The sequence below is a fragment of the Pygoscelis adeliae genome, unplaced genomic scaffold (assembly GCF_000699105.1).
Source record: "Pygoscelis adeliae isolate BGI_AS28 unplaced genomic scaffold, ASM69910v1 Scaffold197, whole genome shotgun sequence".
Classification (NCBI taxonomy): domain Eukaryota; kingdom Metazoa; phylum Chordata; class Aves; order Sphenisciformes; family Spheniscidae; genus Pygoscelis; species Pygoscelis adeliae.
In genome coordinates this window covers 2,717,674-2,736,011 of record NW_008825105.1, presented here as the reverse complement: position 1 = coordinate 2,736,011, position 18,338 = coordinate 2,717,674, and the positions used below count along the sequence as shown (strand labels likewise).

The 18,338-nt window shown below is 52.0% G+C and overlaps 2 protein-coding genes across 2 annotated transcripts in view; one reads left to right on the top strand and one right to left on the bottom strand.

Moving 5' to 3' along the window:
* TCP11 (t-complex 11, testis-specific) overlaps positions 1-5,919 on the top strand; it is an 18,916-nt gene extending 12,997 nt beyond the window's left edge. Inside the window, exons 8-9 of the mRNA XM_009327471.1 lie at positions 345-508; positions 2,097-5,919. Of these exons, the coding sequence (XP_009325746.1) occupies positions 345-508; positions 2,097-2,335 (403 nt within the window). The 3' untranslated portion in view covers positions 2,336-5,919. The remainder of the gene's footprint in view (positions 1-344; positions 509-2,096) is intronic.
* Positions 5,920-8,074: 2,155 nt separating this feature from the next.
* The window catches only part of ANKS1A (ankyrin repeat and sterile alpha motif domain containing 1A), a 77,615-nt gene continuing 67,351 nt past the window's right edge, over positions 8,075-18,338 (bottom strand). Inside the window, exons 14-23 of the mRNA XM_009327414.1 lie at positions 17,591-17,689; positions 17,051-17,203; positions 16,789-16,887; positions 13,887-14,051; positions 13,397-13,522; positions 13,094-13,165; positions 12,584-12,670; positions 12,062-12,199; positions 11,154-11,324; positions 8,075-9,884 (exon numbers count right to left, since the gene is read on the bottom strand). Coding sequence (XP_009325689.1) covers positions 9,765-9,884; positions 11,154-11,324; positions 12,062-12,199; positions 12,584-12,670; positions 13,094-13,165; positions 13,397-13,522; positions 13,887-14,051; positions 16,789-16,887; positions 17,051-17,203; positions 17,591-17,689 — 1,230 coding nt within the window. The 3' untranslated portion in view covers positions 8,075-9,764. The remainder of the gene's footprint in view (positions 9,885-11,153; positions 11,325-12,061; positions 12,200-12,583; positions 12,671-13,093; positions 13,166-13,396; positions 13,523-13,886; positions 14,052-16,788; positions 16,888-17,050; positions 17,204-17,590; positions 17,690-18,338) is intronic.

The window sequence follows — 18,338 nt, the reverse complement described above, 5'->3', positions numbered from 1 at the left end:
AGCAGCCAGGTCTACTGCAAGAAGTGGGGGAAGCCAGCCGGCATTTTCAGCTGGGAGTTAACTCTCTAGAGCAATAGTCCCCTCTTGATTAGAGGGGAAAATTAGTAGTGCTGATCACTATTTCATGAGTCAGCTGCAGGGCAGCCTTACCGTTTGCCAAAGCGCCAGGAAGGGAAGCTTAGTTTAGAGAGCTCTGTCTGGATGTTGGTTGTCCTGTGCTAGCTGGCTGTGACGCCACTCCACTGGCACGTGGGGAGATGTCCCTGCTTGCTCTGTGCCTGCAAGACCCCTTCCTCAACCAATGTGAGTCGTGGCCGGAGTGCACGTACCTTTGTATGATTTAGGTATGAAGAAGCTTTAGAAGACATCGGCGACCAAGTGCTCCAGGAAGTCAGCAGGACTCTCTCGCAGATGGGTTACGCTGCTTTTGCCACTGACAAATGTGCTTCCCTGAAAGGCCAGATAAAAAGCGTCGCGGACATGGGCAACGCGGTCCGGCATGTCATCGGTGAGTCTCTGAGCTTATGTCTAACTCGACCTTGAAGCCACTTTGCACTCATAGGCCACAACTTAGATTTAGGTTAATGACCCTGGAGCGAGCAGGACAGGCCTAGGATCGGTACTAGCAAAGCAGGCTCCCTGCATTGAGCAGAACTACTGCTCAAGGATGGGAGCTGAGTTCACCGTCTGGCCCCTCCACATAGCCTGCGCAGCAGAGGAGGGTCGGGGAAGCTAGGTTTAGAAACTGCTTGATTTTCCTATTCCACCCTGAAACGCTCCCAAACAGTAATTGCTTCAAAAAGTCTCTTAAATCCTCCCGTCCTTGTTAAAAGCTAAACAGGCCCAAGTGCAAGGTCTGTTCCTAGGTAGTGTTGCAGGATGTAGAGCGAGAGCTTAATCACTGGCTGTAGTGAAGCACCGTGCTAAGATCTTTAAATAGTATTTATCCCTAGAGTGTGCACTGCTTGGTATTCAGCTAACCAGCTGCCCTATAATGCTGCTCCAGCAAAATAGTTATTCAAATGGTTTGGGTAAGAACTGGTTATTTTGACCTTTTATTAGTACTCTGAACGCTAAGTCCACATCAGATTGCGGTGCCACAAGCAGCTCGTATGCTACAGGAAAGATTATTTCCACATGGAAGACTAGCTTTTATCAGCTATGAAAATAAGGTGAGGCTCTTCCTGCCCACTGCTTCATCTTGTTAAGTATCCTTCCCAGCCCGTGTGGACTCTGCCACACTGTTTATTTGGTTTATTCTTTCCATGTCAGAGGAGGCTATTTTGTTTTGATGTAATTCAGAAGGCTGAATTAATAGTCTAAACCAAACCTCGATGAACTACAGGCTGGGCAGCGTGTGATGGCAGTGACTCACTGACGGTGTGGCATTAGAAGCTGCAGAACTAGACAGCCTTCCCCCCCCCTCCGCGTCTAAAACTCAAACCCGTGTCTTGCCTGCACTTTTGGCCACTATCAACGTTTTCTATGTACTCCAAGTGCAAGAACATCTGAAGCAGCCGAGTAGTTGTCTCTCAGCTCTGTGTTCCTCAGAGAGGCTTCTTGAATGCTTTCCATTTCAAAATGCTGCTGTGGCAGGCAAGATAAATCCCGGGCTCTGAAGCTGTGCTTCCAAGATGCTTGACACTTCAATGCAGTACAAAAACTCTTTAAGAGTGGGTGAAAAATCTTTACTGTTGACCTGCTCCACTTTAACATTAGGTTTGATGGATTTGACCGTTCTTAAGTCCTTCAGCCCAGTACCCCAGCGATAGCCGTCGTTAGAAGCAGCTATCCAGGACAAAGTGAAAACAAGGCAGGTACACCCGACACTCGAGTACTCTCCTTGTGTCACAGTTTCACCTCGGTTCCTGTGCTGGATGCTGTTTCATCTGCTCAGTATTTGGAACAGGAATATGCTAATCCACTGAGTCCCTGAATTATCTAGAGCGTTACTTGTCCACAACATCCTGCCACAATGCGGCTGTCCTCAGGTCTGCTCTGGACTGCGTGAGGAAGCCTTTGTCTCAAAACTAGCTTTCTGTGCAAAGGTTGATTGTCGATTTTTTTTTATGTTTTCATACTTTTGCTCCCTACAGAGCAGCGGATTCATTCGTTCCTCAGCCTTTTCGTTTCCCCTGATGGACAGAATTCTCAAAAAGATTTCCCAAAGGGCCTCGATCCCATTCAGGAAGAGCTGCTGGAAGTTGGGCGCAGGTTTGGAAGCGTGATCCACCACAACAGGCAGGTGTTTGGACCTTACTACTTGGAAATTCTCAAGGAAGTGCTTCTCCCAGAGGCAGAACCAGGCTCGGACGCAGGGATGGATGCTTTCTGATCATCTTCACCACGTACCGGGCAGGGGTGGAACACGTTCTCCAACTGTTTCTCAAATCATGCTTCAGCTTGTAAAAATCAGTCAGACAAATCCACCGGGGCCAGCATTGCTACTGGGAAGTGACTCTTGGCATGTCAGTACCTGAATAAACCTCTCAACTACAAAAGGTAGTGGCTTTTTTTCCCCAAAAAAACCTGCCGCTATTTGATGGGGAAGGCAAGGGGATGTAGAGCTCATAAAACCGCAGGTTTTTTTAATTCAAGGTGTTAACTGTGCTGTGGGCCTGTAACCTCCTTTGCTGAGACATTAGTCACAGCCCAGGGATGCTGTTTGCATTTGATAAAGCCACGTGGTATTTAGAATCGTTAAAACTGCTCGATATATCTCAATGTTAGCTTGAAAACTTGACTTACTGAATTATTAGAAATGGAACAGATGGTATAAATTTAGCAATCCCTGGTGTATTTAGTATTTTACATCAGCCAGCTTTTATTTGACATGAAAATCTGAACTTTGACCTGTATTTAAATGTCTGGATTTCTTGCTCCGATTTTACATAATGAAAATGTCCTACTTCTTGGCAAGCCAACAATCTTTGCTGGGTAAATACTATACACAATGGCTGCCCAAACTGTTACAGTTGTTGCATGAACCACTTGCTGCCGTGCTGCAGAAAAGTGATTTTAGTGTTCGTCATGAGTAAATTAGGGTCCTGACAGTCCCCAGTGGAACATTAGTGGGGGTAAGAATGAGCTTTTCTCACCATCGTGTGGAGAATGTACACAAAGCGCTTGGAGACCGCTGTGCTACAGGCAGGTCTATCTTTAACAGAACATGTGGATGCATTTTTATGCATCAATTAGTTTGTCTCAAAATAATAACATTCAGTATTTGGGGTCATCATTACGACTAACCGCAAAAAGAGCGGCTGCAACCAAAGTGAATACTCGGCAGCCAGCACTCCCCATCCTGCACGCCGCATGCCTCGGGACAGCACAAGCCCCCGGCTCTGCTGCCGAAGAACTAGAGCGGGACTGCTCCCAGCTTACCGGCGTCCTGCGCTCTGCTTCCACAACCGCAGCACATCGTCTCTGCGCGACGCTTCGACGTTTTCCTGTTCCCCGGATTTACAGAGCAGAGAAGTGCAGGCACAGCGCTAGACCGAGCTCATTAAACACCGCGTAGCTGCCTGCCCTCACCCCTTTTCTCTTACCTTCACAGGTCAGGTCTGTTAGATGAGGATGAGAACAGCATTGCTCTAACGCAGACGAGCAGGAGACTCCGGTATAACACTGAGGTCACAGTGACAACGGGGCGAATGTGTGTCTAAGTTTTATTAATTCAGTTTGTTCTAAGTTGTACAATTATGAAACCAACAAAACGACTGCTGGAAGCCCAGGAATATTTACAATCTCGCCTTGTTGTAGTGAGGTCAGTCTATGTTGTTGCACAGATTGGTTATGTTTGGTACCACAAGATGTTTAAAATTCAGACAAATTTGAACAGATTAACAATTGTATATACAGGAAATAAAAGGAAATTCAAGTATCAAAATACAGACAGATTAAATAACATTTGTATTACAAATCAGTCCCACTGCCATACATCACAATTAGCAAAAATGTCTACATTGCAAACTGAACTCGACTGTTCTCTGCCCTGTTAGGGAATCTCAAGGTTATTCTTCCATGGCTAAGAAAAATGTTTGAGCTAGATGGACTTTGCAAGAGCAGCACAGTTACTTCTTTTTGGAAAAAAAAAAATGCAGTAAGTAATGCCAATATGAGACCTAAAAGGGAGACCTTTTGCAACAAGACAGCGTTGCAGACACCGCGCTTGCTCTAAAACAAAGATCGGATTGCATGGAAATGATGCGAGCAGAAGAAAGCCAGGGGAAATTCTGCTGCTGGAAACTTCTGAAGTGGGGCGGAAGGAGCATTAAAGCGACTGACGCCACTTCAGCTGCACACAGAACTGGACGTGTTCGGAGGGACTATTTGGCATCTGATCTGTGTCTCAGCAGCCTCGCGAAGGTACAAACTTTTCACTAGAGGTACAGCCTGGAAGGTGCCGTATCTTCTCCCTGGGAGGGGGACGGGCACGTGCCCCGCAAAAGTTGCATAATTTCTTCTAAAAAGAACAATCCCAAAGCAAGTTCAAAGACAGCTGAACAGCTAAGATTAGCTTTTTTTTTTAATACAAAATTAAAAAGGATAAAGCAGCTTCAATTTGGGGGGAAAAAAAAAAATTGTCCCCTCCTGTATAAAAAAAGACAACAACTCTGCATCTTATTTTACCTATCTTGAGTTCTCAGCCTGGACTGATGCCACACACAAATCAACGTCTGTAAAATACAAACTGTCCTTGAAAAGGGGAACAAGGCCCAGGGCAGCAGCACCTTCTCCCAGGCAGGTAATACAGCAGATGCTTTTTGATTCAAAGTCCCGTTCAGCACCAGAAATTTAGGGCACTTTCCTCCAGATACCACGCAACCCCGTAGGGAGGAAGAGCCAGAATACTGTGCAATGGATGGGTTAACAGATTACTGGGAGTCAGCGATTGGCATGGTCCAGGATCAGTCTCCAGCATGCAAGTACCTTGAGAAAACCCATCGACATAAAAGGGGAGATTGCGCTGTCAAAACAATTGCTTTTGTCTATGAAGTGAGAAAGAGAGCATCTGGCTAAAGAACTGTTGGATCACTAAAGACAACCATAGGATTACACGCAGGACTGGAAAGGACCACCAGGGTCACCAAGCCCAGTCCCCTGAAAATTGGAGTCTTCATCACCACTTCACCTCCAAGCCAACCTTCAAAAAGCTCATGCATCAAAAAAAAAAAAAAAAAAAGGTGTCCCTCCTCCCAAGCAGAGGTTCAATTTGCAATCTCTCCAAAAAGACTTGTTGCCAACACACCAAATATTTACACTTACACCAGTATGAATTGCAACATATGCATAACAAGGAATGTTAGGTTTCCTAAATTCATCAACTTAAAAAAAAAAAACCCAAACAACTTCCACTTCCCCCTCCTAATCATTTACAGGTCTATGCCCTTGGGATTACGGTTCACTTCTCTCCCAGCCTTACTGGCGAGAGAGACTAAATGAAATCCTGACATACAGCAGCAACTGGAGTTAAACAGACATTATTTGGGCATATCATTCTAGTCAAGCAGCAGGGTACCACAGCCCCAACCATGACGATGCCTGTCGAGATTATAGCAAACGTGCTGCGCTACATTTTTGCGTCTGAAGAATTAAAATCGCAACCATTTTAACACCTCTCCCTCGAGGGGAACGGTACTGTGAAAGGACATCAGTCACAGCCAAAACTACTGTTAAATACTCCGGTAATTCGAAAGAAAAGTAAGCATGCAGCACCTTTGAGATGGTGGTGTTTGGGGATACCGGACTCAGACGGGGCCAAGCCATCCTCAGGTTGATACGATTTGTCCTCGGGTAGGGACTGTTTCAGTGTAATGCCCAAAATTTAACTCCTTTTTGTTCCTCTTCTGAAACTGTTGCACTAATTAAATAATGAGCTAGTATCAAAAAAGTGCTAAATCACAATTGAATATACTTAAAAAAAAACCCCCAACCCTTCAGGCCATAACTGCATTTAAAGACAAGACCGGTGCACAAGAGGCTGGAGCAGGGAGCTGTCTCCAGGTATTCAGTGCGTAAATGGGAAGAAATTGCGTCCTTGCCATAGAAATGTCAAGTATTGCAATACAACAGTTCTCTGTAGGGGAAGCAAGCTTTGTACCATCGGTAATACTTGGCCACAACCACTCCGGGGTGACAGATCCTTTGCAGACTCTTTTCCTTAAGTTATTTCCACTTGCTATAAAAGCGTAGAGTAGCTTTGAAAACAAAGGATGCAGACTTACCCTGCAAGGCTTCTCACACTGGAGGAAGTTATTTCCAAGAATTTGGTGTTCTCTACTGTTCACCCAGAATTGAAGCCAATTTAAGTACCGTTAGAGAAGCGCACACCACTCCCACTGCTAAGACTTTCTACTGTAACCCTCGCCAGACTGCGTAGATTCTCAGTAAATAAAGAGATTTGCCCCCCCCCCAAAAAAAAAACTGCAGTGCTACATTTAAACCGTGAACTGGATTTGCTCTGTATCATTTCGCACGTTAAAGAAGAAACGGGTCGAAAGACGTTTGTCTCAAACTAGAAAAGGTGACATCGCTCTCGGCCTCGGAAGTCTCAACTTTCCTTTGCTAGAAATGGAGAGAGCTGCTTCTCTCAGCTGGTGGCTGGGATCCCTTTCCCCCCTCTGCTTTGGGAGCCCTCACTGAGCAGCCATGCACCCACTCCGAGGCAGACACCAGTGCCAGATGGAGATGATCTTCGTGTCAGCAGGCCACTGCTTCTTAGGTCTCTGCCCCGTTACTACATTTCCGTGGTAGGAGACAGCTGCCCGGAGATCAGCTTTTCAGAGGCAAACAGAAAGGAAGATAATGGAATGAATGATTTCCGAGTCATACAAAAACAAGTGCTGGGAAAGACGAGGCATACGGCCAGGAGATGAGACACAACCGTGAGGGTTACGGACACACAGCGGAAGCTTTGTAGTTCAGGCAGGGCTGCCTGTGACCCCAGCTGGGTTTGGATGGTCACCCTTAGAAAGGCACATGCTCTAGTGATGTGGTTTTAGGAGGTGCTGAGGAACCTGCCCTTCCCAGCTGAAAGCAGGGGGAGATGCAAGAGCTCAGACCCTCTAAAGCCAGGCGTACGTGTGGGCAACTGCATGCCAAATGCTTACACTTAGAAACTGCACCACCATCACCATCATGAATTCAGTTTCTCTTTGAAGGGTACAGAAACCCTCGGGGCACTCTTACAGCTTGGAAAGAAGTTGATCAAGCCCAAACCCAACCTCTCGGAGCACCTCAGACACAGCAATGTTCTGTCATCCACAGTGCTCCGGCCGGCAGGACGGCACTGCAGCACTTCGGGCAACTGCAGCGCGACCTCTGCTTTGGGGGTCTTTAGGCAGAGGAGCGCTGGCTCGACATTAAGGGGCTCCACGGCATGTGAAATATATGTACTAGACTGAGCTTTCCTTTTATTATTTTTTTCGCTTTAAGACAATCCTCTGAGTCCTCTCACTTGGGTTCTTACTAGCCTGGCCCTTATTTTGAAGTCAGTTTGCTGCTCGGTGCCATTAAGCCACAAATGACTTGGGAGATCAAACTCATTCCTGAGAAAGAGCTAAATAAAGATTTTGAAACATCAGATTTCACCGCAAGTCTGGGGAAACACGAGCTGTCAGGCAACAGCTCTAAAGCCCTGGCAAAACTCGGACAAGCTTGTTCTAGCCCCTGAACACCAGGTGTATAAATAACCCAGGGCTGCTGTTCTGACCGCTCCCCACTGATGCCAACTGGTGATCGCAAGGGAGATTTGGGGTAAATTCTAAGAGCTATTTTGCAAATGGAGCTTTGCTGGAGATCTGAGTGCATCCTCTTCCCCATTTATGTCTAAGATGCCCACCCAGACATCTCATGCAGAGGTGCGCGGGTAGCTGTCGTCCACCTCTCCACGACTCTAACACAGACCCGCTCTCACTACCGGCTCTCCAAAACTGGGCTGCGAGGGGATTTTGCCAAGATGTGAAACCCACGGTGAGTTCAGACACTCACCTCAAGATGCACAGCAGCGAGCTCTGTGCAGCCCAACTACCGCACGGCTGCAGCCCCTCTTCCCTCTTCCCTTCATCTGCCAGGAGAGCGAGGCTGAGTGCCGGGGGTTTGCTGCCACGGTGTGAAAGTCGCAGCGCCTTTCAACTAAAGGGTCTTAAAACTGCTCTGCAAATGGAGCGAGCCTTACACCTCCCGAGAGGTAGGCAAGTACGTCCCCATCCCGTACACGGGGAAACTGAGGTAAAGAGAGGCGAAGTTGCTTGGACGCACAGCAAGTCAGGGAGAAGCAGCACCGGGGCAGGAGTCCTGCCTCCCAGCGCTGCAATTCATCAGATCCTCCTCCTCCTCCTCCTCCTCAGTTTCATCTCAGCGAGCTTTGCAAACGCATGCGAAGGAACCAGGGTTAGGACCACGGACGGCTCGCTGGGGCTTTCACAGGGTCGTGAACCGCTGCGTGGCACTCCCAGACCTGTCCCAGCTCTGCTCCGACCTGTGCCAAGTGCCCTGCGGTCTCATGCAAATGATTCCCAGTCATATATTCTGGAATTAAAAGCTGCTTCTGCTGAGATACACAGAAATGGGGACGTTTTCCCAGAGGAAAAACATGTGCACTTGAGAAACAGCCAGAAAAGGCAGAGGTGCCACTGACGCAGGGTCATCTCTAAGTGAAATCCTCGCTCTCAAGGACGGAAGGTGACAGATGTTTCAAGATCCCTATAGCCCTCATCGTGCAATGGTTTGTAGACTGGAAACTTTGGGATCGGCAGCAGACTGATTTCAATCACATCTCTCCCTTTGGCAAAAGAAGCACACTTTTTCTGAACACAGCAGAGCTCCGTCTGCTTTATCAGACCTCTACAGGTACCCAGCCCCTCTCAAACACCTTTCCTTCCCAACACGGGGCTAACGACACCTGCCTTTAAAAGCTTCGCCTCTTTACAACCTGCCAAGTGAGAACTGCGCCCACAGCTCACGAGAAGTTTGGTGAGTGTAAACAGAAAGACTACGGGGGGGAAAAAAATCCCACAAGGGACTGAAATGCATGCAAGCAAAACGGCACCTCATCTCACCCCCTGAGAGGGGACAAAGCTCACAGTGGGATCGATCGCAGCCGGCCCAAACCAGCGCTCCCATCAGAGCAGGTTTTCTGCTCCAGGCTTCGAGGGGAGAGATTGTGGGCGAGGGTCCCCGCGAGGAAACCCAGTGAACGTGTGTTATTTGCAGACAGCATCACAGTGGTTAGCGTCAATTCGAGTGGCAGGTAAGAAGAGGGGTGAGTTCACTGGAACAGTACGCAGCCGTGGCTCAGTCGGGAAGAAGAGGATCTAGGAGGAGGGAGTGCGTGCACCGCGGAGACAAGAGGTCTCCATCAGTCCAAGGATAAGAAGGTGAAATAGAAAAAAAAGGCCTGGGGAGTGTCACGTTGCCCCAGGGATTCACAGTGCCAGAGCGAGGGGAAAGACGTGAAAACAGCAGGCGGCTTCCTGGATCCACACCTCCGATTCCCCCAGCCTGCATCCCTCTGCACCTCCCACCTCACAGATATCTAACAGCGTGTTACCCTTGTTTCCGAGTAAGGAGAATTCACAGTGTTCAGTAGTGATCAGGTACAAAAGCCGTTTAAGTCTACAGTCTCCTAAGTGCTGCTGCCTTTGACGTAGTGCCTACGCGGGGCTCAGTGCGAGCAGCTGGAGGAAGAGGGAGTTTAGAACAGCAGACAGATCAGATCGCAAAGGCACGGTTAGACTAGGTGGACACGGGGTGTGTTTGCTTTAGAAGATAGTGGTCTCATACTTAGTGCTGAGGGTCCGCTTGGAGTCCTGTTTGGGGTCCACGACCCAGGAGACACTGGCATGAGACTGGGAGTCTTGGTCCGCTTCGGGGGGCTCCAGCTAGAAAATAAGGAAAGAAAGGGCATGTTAGGTCACCACCCGTGCTCCTGGGACAGAACGAGTGGGGATTCAAAGCACGGAGAGGCTGCTGCTCTGCCTAATGCCCATCCCAAAAATGTGCACGCGTGCGGGGAAGCAGCTCTCGCTGGGGAGGCATTCGAGTCCTTTGCAGCTAAAACATGTCTAGCCACATCAGTCTCAACCCAGCATCCTGAGATGACTTCCTGAGTTAGGCCTGCAAGCCCCTATTACCATTAGTGACAGCTTCGCTTCATCTCACAAACAAGCACGAAAAATTCAGGGCTATAAAGGTGGCACTATAAAAAAAAGGAGGCAAAGGGAGAGAGAGGGAGACGGCTCCTGGCAGGTGAGCTCCCACATGATTTACTCTCCTGACCAAGCAAGGCTCTTTCATCTTGTCCTCCTAAATCAGGATCCTACAGGAAGATTAACACCACCAGAAAGAGCAACGCCGTTACTTAAGCGCTGCCACTCTACATCAGCGGGGACGGATACGAGCGGTTTGTCCCCGGGGTTCATCTGAGCCCATGGCACGGCCCTGGAACGAGCAGGGAGGGAAGACAGCGGCGGCAGGACACCACAGCAGGAGACGCGGGAAGCGGGGAGGCAGGCGGGCCAGTGGCGGCTGGGGCAGCCCGGGTCGGTTCGTAATGGAAGATGGCAGGAAGAAGGGTAAAGACCTTAGCTCCGGGACTAACAGACTGCAGCGGCAGGTAGGAGGGGCGGTGTGTTGTACAGGTGTGACAGTAACAACAGCGAGTGTCGGGAGGGAGCGGCACCTGAGCGGGGGGAGCAAGCAGAACACAGACAAAAGGAGACATTAAAGGAAGGAAAGGGCTTGTGCAGCAGTCTCTGCTCCTCAGCAGCTCCAGTCTTAGCTGGTTTTGGCTACAGGGGCACTCCCGTACTGCGGACTGCAGGTTACCTACTGGTCTTACTGCGGCTCTGCAAGGTTTGCACATGGAAGCTGTGCTAGACCCAGCAGGGCACTTAAGCCCCATCCCACCCGGGCTATTTCCACCTCTGCTTGCCCTCATCCTACCAGGGGAAGACCTAACACTGCAGCAGGACTGCCAGCAGAGCCACGGACACTGCAATATCAGCCGTGCTTGAAGCTACAGGCACCGTGTCCGCATCTGGGCTCCCCCCACCACGAAGGGGGAGGTTTAAGCATGTGGTGCTCAAGAGAAATCCCAGCTCACACCACCCAGATTGCACCGGGCAGCCTGCCGGCCCGCACATACGTACTGCAGATTTCCTCATGCCGGCTCGCGGTTTAGGCACCGGTTTGGAAGATTTTGTTTCGATCATTTCTCCTGCTGCAGCACCTAGAGGCTTCGCCCTCTGGGCTTGGAGGGCCAGCTGGTAGGCGACCTCGAACGCCTGCCCCAACGTGAGGATGATCTCGTACGTCAGGTTCTTTGGAGAGACCACAGAAAACACAAAGCCGTTAGGTGCCTACGAGCTACCTTGCCCCGTGCAGAGTCCATGCGCTCAGCGGCTTGCTCTGGAGATGCAGACCTCGGCAGAGCACATTGCCTTTCCATTAGCAGGTCGCATCCTGCCGTATCCCTGGCAAAGCCGCTCTGCACACATGGGGCAGTGCTGAGCTCCTGCCCCGCAGAGGAGCTGGCACGAAGCCGCCTCCGTGCTCGCGCAGCCCCGGCTGGTGAGACCACCTGCGAGCCTGCTACAGCCCCGTAAGCATCGCAGTTTACCAGCGTTTTGCATTGTAAAAAGAAAAAGCCCAAACGTCTTGTACAGCCGATTCTGCCCAAGAATAAAAGCAAGTTATGCTTCCACACTCCCGGTGAATTAAAAAGCTGTTAAATCAGCCTATTACGCTCAACATAATTGAGAGCGTATTAGGGTTTTGTTCACGGCATATTCCTCAGGAGGGAAAAACTCCTGCCCTGCTTTATTCAACACTGGAGACTGCAGTAATGAAGCCAGACAAATGTTCTCTTTGTCAACAGAGCTCCAGAGCATTTTGAGCCAGGACTCTGAAAGGAATATTTTAGGGTAGAAACAGGTAAAAGAGCCCTAGAAGGGACCAGATCCTGTTCTATGACTTCCCAAATAAAGCTGAGTGATGAAATAAGTGGACTGCAAAGGACTGCAGCGTGCTGGGAGACGAGATGCGATAACCCACTCACCACATCCACGGTGCTGAAGACGTGGCAGTAGTGGTGGCTGGTCTGCAGGTCCTTGGTGATGTAGGCGAAGGTGCAGAGATCCTCAGGGTCCTGAGCAGCGCAGGAGATGTTCCGGATCTCGTGCTCAGCAATGACATTCTGCCGGGGTCAAGCACAAGCACCCGTCACCCTTCCGGGGATGGCAAATACACCCGGCAAACGGTGGCCATGGCACGCGTGTACTGGGGACAGGGAGCAAAACAGGTACTGGCAGGGAGGGGGGGGCTCCCCGCCAGACCAGTCCTAGCTCCCTCCCATGGGAGGAATAAACAGCAACACGGTCCACAAATAGCCAGTTTGCCAAGCCTTCGGCATTCAGATAACCATCACCACCTTGGTGCTCCCCTGTAGTCCTGAGAAGCTGGGCTCCTCAGGATCAGCCGTGGCTTCTGGAGCCACTAGATATGACCTGCAGGCCCCCAGGCAGGTGGGACTGCAGGTCCTGTCCCTCCAGACACCAGCTTTGAGGCATTTGAAGCTCACCTTGTTAGAGGCATCGATGAACTTCACCCCCTTGTACGTGATGGACAGTATTATGGTCGGGATCTTCTTCATATGCTCTGTGGATTTCTTCAGAAACAAGAACATTCAAGTGACCAGTTGTGAATAAATGCTCCCTTCCTCACCCCCTCCCCAGCCCACTGCCCCACAAAGGCAGGCCTTGGGGGTCTCGGACCAGGACGAGGAAAGCCTGCTCTTGGTGGAAGCAGAGGAACGGGGATCTGAAGCGAACCCAGCACCCCCTTCTCCAGTGAAAACACCCATTCTCCCACTGCACAGACCTTCCCACTATGGGGAAAAGTGCTGGGGAGGGGCAGCTCACCAGCGACAGCGGCACAGCCTGTTAGGTGGTCTGGGTCCCTGCTCTGCACAGGGGGCAGCCTGCAGGGTTTGGGGAACCATAGCTTCACCAAGATCCCCCCATTCCCCTTCTCCACATCATCCACCACTGGGTGTGAGTGAATCCCCCCCCTGTCCCCGTGGCCCCCGTACCCTCATCTTGGCACAGGCGTCCTGCGTAGACTCCGTCCCTCGGAGGTCTTTGATCAACATGGAGCCCAAGTACTGTTTGGAAGAGGAGGAGACGTTAACATGCTCCCAGACATCCTAAAGGCTTCAGGCAGGACACCCTGCCAACCCCAAGGCAATGCCACGGCCCCGTGAGCGGCCAGCAGCTGTGGCTGGGGAGGGACAGGCCACCCAGGGAGGGGGAGGAAGCGTGACAACTCCACACGCAACAGCCTGACCCCAGAGCCTCCTCATCCTCGCAACCTCCACAAGCCAGAAGCCACTTACGTTGGCCTCGTACCCGCAGGACTCGAAGATGAGCTTCTCCGGCTGGTGCTGCCAGTTTTGGACTGGGGCGTACGGGGCAGCCAGGCTGGGGGGGCGCAGGGTCAGCTTTGACTCCCGGCGATCCTCCTGGAAGGGAAGAAACATGGATGTGAAGCCACAACAGGTCCAACCCGGGTTGGAACACACATCCCAGGAGGGCTCTCCGGGTTGACGCAACTCAGGTTCGCAATGGCCAAATCCCACAGGGGCTGGGAGGAGGCAGCACGCTGCGGGTGAAGGTGCCAGCGCTGATGGAAGTGTGAGTCACCCATTTTCAAGCTGAGGCTGAGGCACAAACGAGCTGCTGGCTCTAACGCTTGAGGGAAGCTGTGCCTGACCGGCTCTCTGGCTCTCCGTGCATCGTCCTAACTCCTCGCTAGCTCCAGAGAAGGGGGAATCTGCACTGAACCGAACAGAGGGGCCCCTAGGACACAGAAAAGCACCCACTGACCTGTGCTTTGTAGCGCTCAGCTCTGGAGTAAGGAGCAACCTCGGTGCCACGGTCGTGTTGCCTCTTCCCGGTGTCCCCGGAGGGCAGCAGGAGATCGGCAGATCTGCCGGTGCAGGAGTCGTTCTGGCTCAGGGGCGATGACGTCTGGGACATCAAGTCCTGGCACTGAAAGAGGCAGGCACCAATAACCATCCCGGTCAGCCTGTGCCACAGCCGTGCCCACCCCTCGCTCCCCTTTGCAGTGCCCGACACAAAGGGTGCAACAAACAGAGTTAACGGGGTCAGCTCCTGCTCTGCGGCCTCCTGCCTCAGTGTCATCCATCACACCATTTATTTTCCGCACGATACCCCTGGTTTGCTCCAGGACGGTTTCAGGCAGGTATGCAGCCCTTTCTGGCGAGCACGCCTCCGCCTCCCGTGAGCTCATCCCAGGAGGGAAGGAGACACGCTGAGCTGTGGGCAGGGTGTTTATAGAGAACAGGCTCTGCTAGAGCACTAAGCAAAGCACTCCAAGCCACTGACTATCAGCCACCCCAGGAGAAAAGCCCTGGGAGCCCAGCAAGAGACCAGCCCAGATGCCTGACAGCCTGGCTCTTACTGCAGGCAAGATTCGCTGCCTGTACGTGCCAAGCGGCCCGGCAGACAATGCGGGAAGCTCACAGCTGCAACACGCATTAGCCCTATTCAACGGACTTGCTTAATTTGCCATTGACGTCCTTCCGCTCCCCACGCCGGAGCCAGGCGCTGGATCGCACCAGCTGTAGCACCAGGAAATGCTGCAAATGGCCCATTCTCTTACACCGCCTCCCCGTCCAGCATATCAATCAGTTGATGCTGCACCAAAGGACTCCTCTCCCCCTGCCTTCAGTCTCATCGGTCTCAAGTGGGCGTTTCAGAGAACTGCAGATCCTCAGCTGGCTGCTGCCTGTCCGGGCTTTTGTTGGCTGAAAAGGGGGCGGTTGAGCAGCGGGGCGAAGCTGCAGGGTTTGTACGTGGCAGCCTCCCGGCTCCCAAGCACACGTTCCTGGTGCAGAACCAGCGTGAACCCTCTCTTTTTTTTTTTACATCTGAACCCCAGTTCCTAAAAAAATCCAGTGTGAGCAAGCAGGGCACAGCAGCCCAACTCGCTTCAGCTAAGACTGTTTTGGTTGAAAAGCCTTGGGAATCCAAGGCGAGAGGGAAGAGCTCTGCAGCAGGGCAAGGACCAGACGTTTGGGATGGGGAAACTCCAATCACTCCCAATTCCTGCTCCAGGAAGCTGATTTGCAAACACTGGGAGGAAGCAGCACGACACGCTCGCCCCCCGTGGCACGCCGCCCTGCTCCCGAGCTCACAGGTTAGCTGCAAGCTCAACGGGTTTTGCCAAACTCAGCTCCCAAATGTCAGTTTTCAGGAAGAACGGCAAACGCGACGGCTCCCCTCCCAGCCAACCCCGATAACGGAGGACCTGACATCCAAAGGCTGCCGCTCCTGCAGCAAAAAATCAACATCCACAAATCACGTCGAGTGCTATTTGGCAGCGAGAGCAAGAGCTCTAGAGAAGCCCAGCCGGCCCAGGGAGACAGATCTCAGACTCCCGGCCAGCGCAATCATAACATAGGTCCCAGCTGCATCCCATCTCGCACTCCTGCCTGCGGGAAGGCTGCCTTACATCTGGCCAGGAAACAAGGGGAAGAAAGTCAGCTCGGTATTCCCCTTCGGTGCAGGGCACAGAGGTGGGAGCAGCGCCCTGCTACCCGTTCAGTGCAGGCACCCACCTTGCATGGAGACAGCTGATCCGAAGGAGCTGCCTGACGTTTCCCATGGGGCAGGCATCCAGAATTTGACCTGCAAGGGCTGCATGTTACCCTCCCCCGCTGATTTCAATAGCGGGGTCATGCCTGTGCGAGTGTTTGCTGCTTGGGTCGCTGGAGTTGATAAGGTGAAAAGCTGAATGGATACAACTGGCCACGTTAAGACATCTCCCAGCGCTGACGTGTTCGCACACTTCAGCTCTTTTGCACAGGGAAGATGGAGTTTGACCCGCAAAGAAGAAAGCTAAGAGTTGGTAAACTCGTCCACCACTTCAGCTAGAGCGCGTCTGTCCAAACAAACGGCGACGTTTGCTGTTGTGGGGCCCAGCCACAGCAGAATTTGTACAGCGCAACGTCATATTTGTCATTTGTTTTTACTCTGCCCAAGCGCTCCGGTTGCTCCGGCCAAGTCAGAGCCAGCCTGGCTGTTACGCTTCCCAAGTTCTGCTTGACCATGCTCGGAGTGGGAGTACTGGGCTCTGCATCATCTCCAGCAGCAGCCAAGGTGCGTCCATGGGAACCGTTTAACACAAAACACTCCCTCCTCCGCACAGCCAGATGTGCCGTTGCCTCAACGCTTCAAGAACTTTCTTCCCAAACCACCAAGTATCTGAGGACCAGGAGTAACCCAAGCTCCAGGTCAAATCGGTTTAATAAGAAACAAGCCATTTAGGTTTTACCCTTTTTTTAAAAAGGAATGCAATTTTCCAAGATCACTCTCTGTGCTTATTACTCTCAATACTTACCTTCAAAGGAGTTTTAACTTAAATATTGACGTTGTAGGGGTTTTTTTCCCCCTTTTTTTATTGATTTTGCCAGGCAGAATTTCCTGTGCATGAAAGCAACGGAGTAAGGCTGAACGTGCCTCCCTCTCTGAGCCTGGATCCCCATCCAGGACCTGAGCTCTCAGTAAACATCCTCTAGTCCCCCAGAGGTGTCAGCTGCTAATCAGAAAGGGGACAATTATTCCTGACAGACCCAGGTTTAGTTCTTTGAAAGAAAGGAAGGAAAGCGAAGGAGAGCCAGGGCAGAAGAAAGCACCCCGGCCACTGCCGAGCACGCTCCGCACAGACGTATCAGCCAGGCAGGGAACACAAAGAGGGACTCACTCTCAGCTGCGAGAACCGCGGCGGCTTCGCCGGTGGCTCCTCGTACGGTCTGTCTGCCAGGGCGGCAATGATTTGGCCGAGCAGATTCACTTTCAACACCTGCAGGGAGAGACCACGGTCACTGTAGGCTTTCCTGCCCTCGGCAAAGCTTCCCCTCTTCGAGAAGCGCTGTTCCCATTTAACACGACTCCCTGCGAGTCACGGCCCCGGCGGGAACGTGGGCAGGACCTCGGTGCCGTGGCAAGAGAAAGGCAATACTCACGTTTACTATTTCAAGCTCCCAGAGGTTTTTCACAGTGTCGATAGAGCTGTAGCCACTCGAGAGGAAGGACTGAATGTAATCCTGCAGCCCCAAAGAGTCGAGCCATGCGGGAACCGAAGGCTGGCTGTTCCCATCACAGCCCAGGGGTTTCAACTGTAAAAGCACAAGAAAGGGGTTAAAGACCTCAGGAGGCTGGGATCCCAAGGCATACAGCGTCAATTAAAAGCAGTTTAAAGGCCATCATCATCTCCACTAGCAGCTTTAAAGTAAAATAGTCACTGTATAAACAGGGAATGCACTTGGGATCAAGACCGGCAGGAGGGACAGCCACCCCCTGCCCAGCACAGAGTCATCCTATCCACACAGCTTGGCGGACCAATATACTCCTCCTCCTCCCTGCTATTTCCAAACCCCTTCTCACAGCCCCTGCGATCCCTCCGTGGGTCACAGGGACGTGGCTGGAGTCACAGGGACTGGCTTTTGTTTCCTCTGCTTTCACAGCCGTGCTGGGCAATGCCCCGTCCCTGTGTCGGCGCTGACCTTCGGGAGGGAGCGAGCAGCCTGGAGGAGCTTCCGACGGTGCTGTGGGTCACCGATCCCGATGTCCCGAAGGTCCTGGTCTTCCATGACATTACAGCCCTGTGGGGACAGGAAGGAGCGACATGGGAGCAGAGGGCAACAGAATCCACATCAGGTGCGGGAGCGAAGATCACGCGTGTTACAGCACCCTCCTGACCTCACCTCCCAGCACGTCCCCGCAGCAGGAGGAGGAGGAGGAGAAGGAGGAAGGCTCCCAAGGATGGCAGCTCTGCCCCACGTACCGACCTCGGGCACTGAGGGGGCTGACACGAGAGGGGCTGCGGCACACACAGCATCGGTGGGGCAGAACACTGCCACCCCCTCCCTCCCGCATCCCTCTTCCAGCCATTGGATTTCAGGCCATCACTTACAGCAACCTTCCTGCCTGATGCACGGATGCTTTAATCGCCGCGTAACAACGCCCAAGTAAGCCCCAGCCCCCCTCCACGCATGGTGCCTGAGAAGGGGCACTCGGCTCTGCTCAGCCTCCCTCCACGGCCACAGAGAAATCGGAATTTCTTTCCACGAGAGCAGGCAACCTGGCGAAGGTCCGATTTGTCCTCCGTCCCCCGGGCAGGGAGGCAGCCCACCCCACTCCGGCAGAGACACCCTGGTCGCTGCACACCGCTCTGTTAAAGCCCATTTTCTGCCCCCCTTCCCCCTGCAGAGCAAGAGCGGACACATGCAGAGCACACTGACTTTACCCCCC